General features: G+C 66.7%; 1 protein-coding gene across 1 annotated transcript in view; it reads right to left on the bottom strand.

Annotated features, from left to right (window-relative positions):
• Positions 1 to 2,118, bottom strand: part of GANAB (glucosidase II alpha subunit) — a 25,027-nt gene that overhangs the window by 15,507 nt on the left and 7,402 nt on the right. The window contains exons 5-8 of the mRNA XM_041410547.1: positions 1,999 to 2,083; positions 1,649 to 1,733; positions 1,467 to 1,563; positions 435 to 615 (exon numbers count right to left, since the gene is read on the bottom strand). Coding sequence (XP_041266481.1) covers positions 435 to 615; positions 1,467 to 1,563; positions 1,649 to 1,733; positions 1,999 to 2,083 — 448 coding nt within the window. The remainder of the gene's footprint in view (positions 1 to 434; positions 616 to 1,466; positions 1,564 to 1,648; positions 1,734 to 1,998; positions 2,084 to 2,118) is intronic.

The following is a 2,118-nucleotide window of genomic DNA, read 5'->3' as shown; positions in this document are numbered from 1 at the left end:
TCCCCAAACCTCCCCAGCCCCTCTGCCGGACCTTGCCAGCCGTGTTGGAGCCAATGTCCACCCAGGACCCCCCAAACCCACCCAGGAGCCCCAAAACCTCCCCCAAATCTCCCCAAACCTCCCCAGACCCTCTGCCGGACCTTGCCAGCCGTGTTGGAGCTGATGTCCACCCAGAACCCCTCAAAACCCTCCAGGAGCCCCAAAACCTCCCCCAAACCTCCCCCAAATCCCCCTGCCGGACCTTGCCAGCCGTGTTGGAGCTGATGTCCACCCAGAACCCCTCAAAACCCTCCAGGAGCCCCAAAACCTCCCCCAAATCTCCCCCTGCCGGACCTTGCCGGCCGTGTGGGAGCCGATGTCCACCCAGGACGCCCCAAACCCACCCAGGACCCCCAAAACCTCCCCCAAACCCCCCCCAAACCCCCCTGCCGGACCTTGCCAGCCGTGTTGGAGCCGATGTCCACCCAGGTCTCGGCGGCGTTGAGCCAGAAGAGGCCGAGGCTGAGGCGGGGCCGGTGGGCGAGCAGCAGCGGCACGGAGCCGTACAGAGCCATGGGCGTGAACACCTCGTACTGGAACACGTCCAGGTTGTACAGGCGGTACGGGTCACCCCCCCTGGGGACATGGGGACACTCAGGGACAGTGCCAGGGGGACAGGGACAGCCCCCCAGGGGTGTACAGGCAGCACAGGCACCCCCCATGGGGACATGGGGACATTCAGGGACACTGCCAGGGGGTCAGGGACAGCCCCCCAGGGGTGTACAGGCAGCAGGACAGCCCCCCAGGGGTGTACAACTGGTATGGGTCACCCCCCCTGGGGACATGGGGACACTCAGGGACAGTGTCAGGGGACAAGGACAGCCCCCCAGGGGTGTACAACTGGTATGGGTCACCCCCCCTGGGGACATGGGGACACTCAGGGACAGTGCCAGGGGGTCAGGGACAGCCCCCCAGGGGTGTACAACTGGTATGGTCAACCCACCTGGGGACATGGGGACACTCAGGGACAGTGCCAGGGGGTCAGGGACAGCCCCCCAGGGGTGTACAACTGGTACAGGTCATCCCACCTGGGGACATGGGGACACTCAGGGACAGTGCCAGGGGGACAGGGACAGCCCCCCAGGGGTGTACAACTGGTACAGGTCACCCTCCCTGGGGACATCAGGGACACGGGGACAGGCTCAAGGACACCCCCATGGGATCAGGGACACCCCCAGAATGTCACTGTCACCCCATGAAGCCACCCCCACACAGCATCGCTGTCACTGTCACTGCTGTCACTGTCACCCTCATCCCACAGCGTTCCTGTCCTCCCACGGTGACACCGCCCCCTCAGTGCCACCATCACCCCTCATCCTGCTCCTGTACCCCCACATCCCTGCGTCCCTGCATGTGTCAGTGTCACCCCAAGGTCCCCGTGGTGTCCCCGGTGTCCCCAGAGTGTCCCCAGTGTCCCCGTGGCTCACTCGGTGGGCCGCAGCCGCAGGCTGTCGGCGTGCTCGGGGATGCCGTACACGTGCTCAAATCCAGGCAGGGAGAAATCCAACCCCACCGAGGTGGGTCCTGTGGGGAGCAAAGTGGGGGGGGGTCACAGGGGTCCCCCCGTGTCCCCCCCACAGTGTCCCCAAGTGTCCCCAGCTGTCCCCACCGTAGGGTTTGCTGTCCGTGTGCGTCTTGAACGTCTCCTCCCACGTCCCCGGCTCCTCCTCGGGCTCTGCCGGGGGCTCCGCGGGCTGGGGGGGGGACACAAATCCACTCAGGAATGGGGGGACCCCTCCCCAAAAAAAGGTGTGGGGGGGGTTAATTTGGGGTGTCCCATCCCAGTGTCCCCCCCTGTCCTCGTCACCTTCTCGCTCTGGGTGCTGCCAGCGCCGTCCTCGGGCCCCTCCTGCGCCGCCCCCTCCTCGCCCGGGGGGTCCTTGGGGGGGTCCCTGTGGGAATTTGGGGTCCTGGGGTGCCCCAAAAGGCCATCCCAGTGTCCCCCCCTGTCCTCGTCACCTTCTCGCTCTGGGTGCTGCCAGCGCCGTCCTCGGGCCCCTCCTGCGCCGCCCCCTCCTCGCCCGGGGGGTCCTTGGGGGGGTCCCTGTGGGAATTTGGGGTCCTGGGGTGCCCCAAAAG

The sequence above is a fragment of the Onychostruthus taczanowskii genome, unplaced genomic scaffold (assembly GCF_017590055.1).
Source record: "Onychostruthus taczanowskii isolate IOZ18803 unplaced genomic scaffold, ASM1759005v1 scaffold327, whole genome shotgun sequence".
Classification (NCBI taxonomy): domain Eukaryota; kingdom Metazoa; phylum Chordata; class Aves; order Passeriformes; family Passeridae; genus Onychostruthus; species Onychostruthus taczanowskii.
Note: the sequence above shows the minus strand (reverse complement) of the source record. Positions and strands in the feature narration are given on the sequence as shown.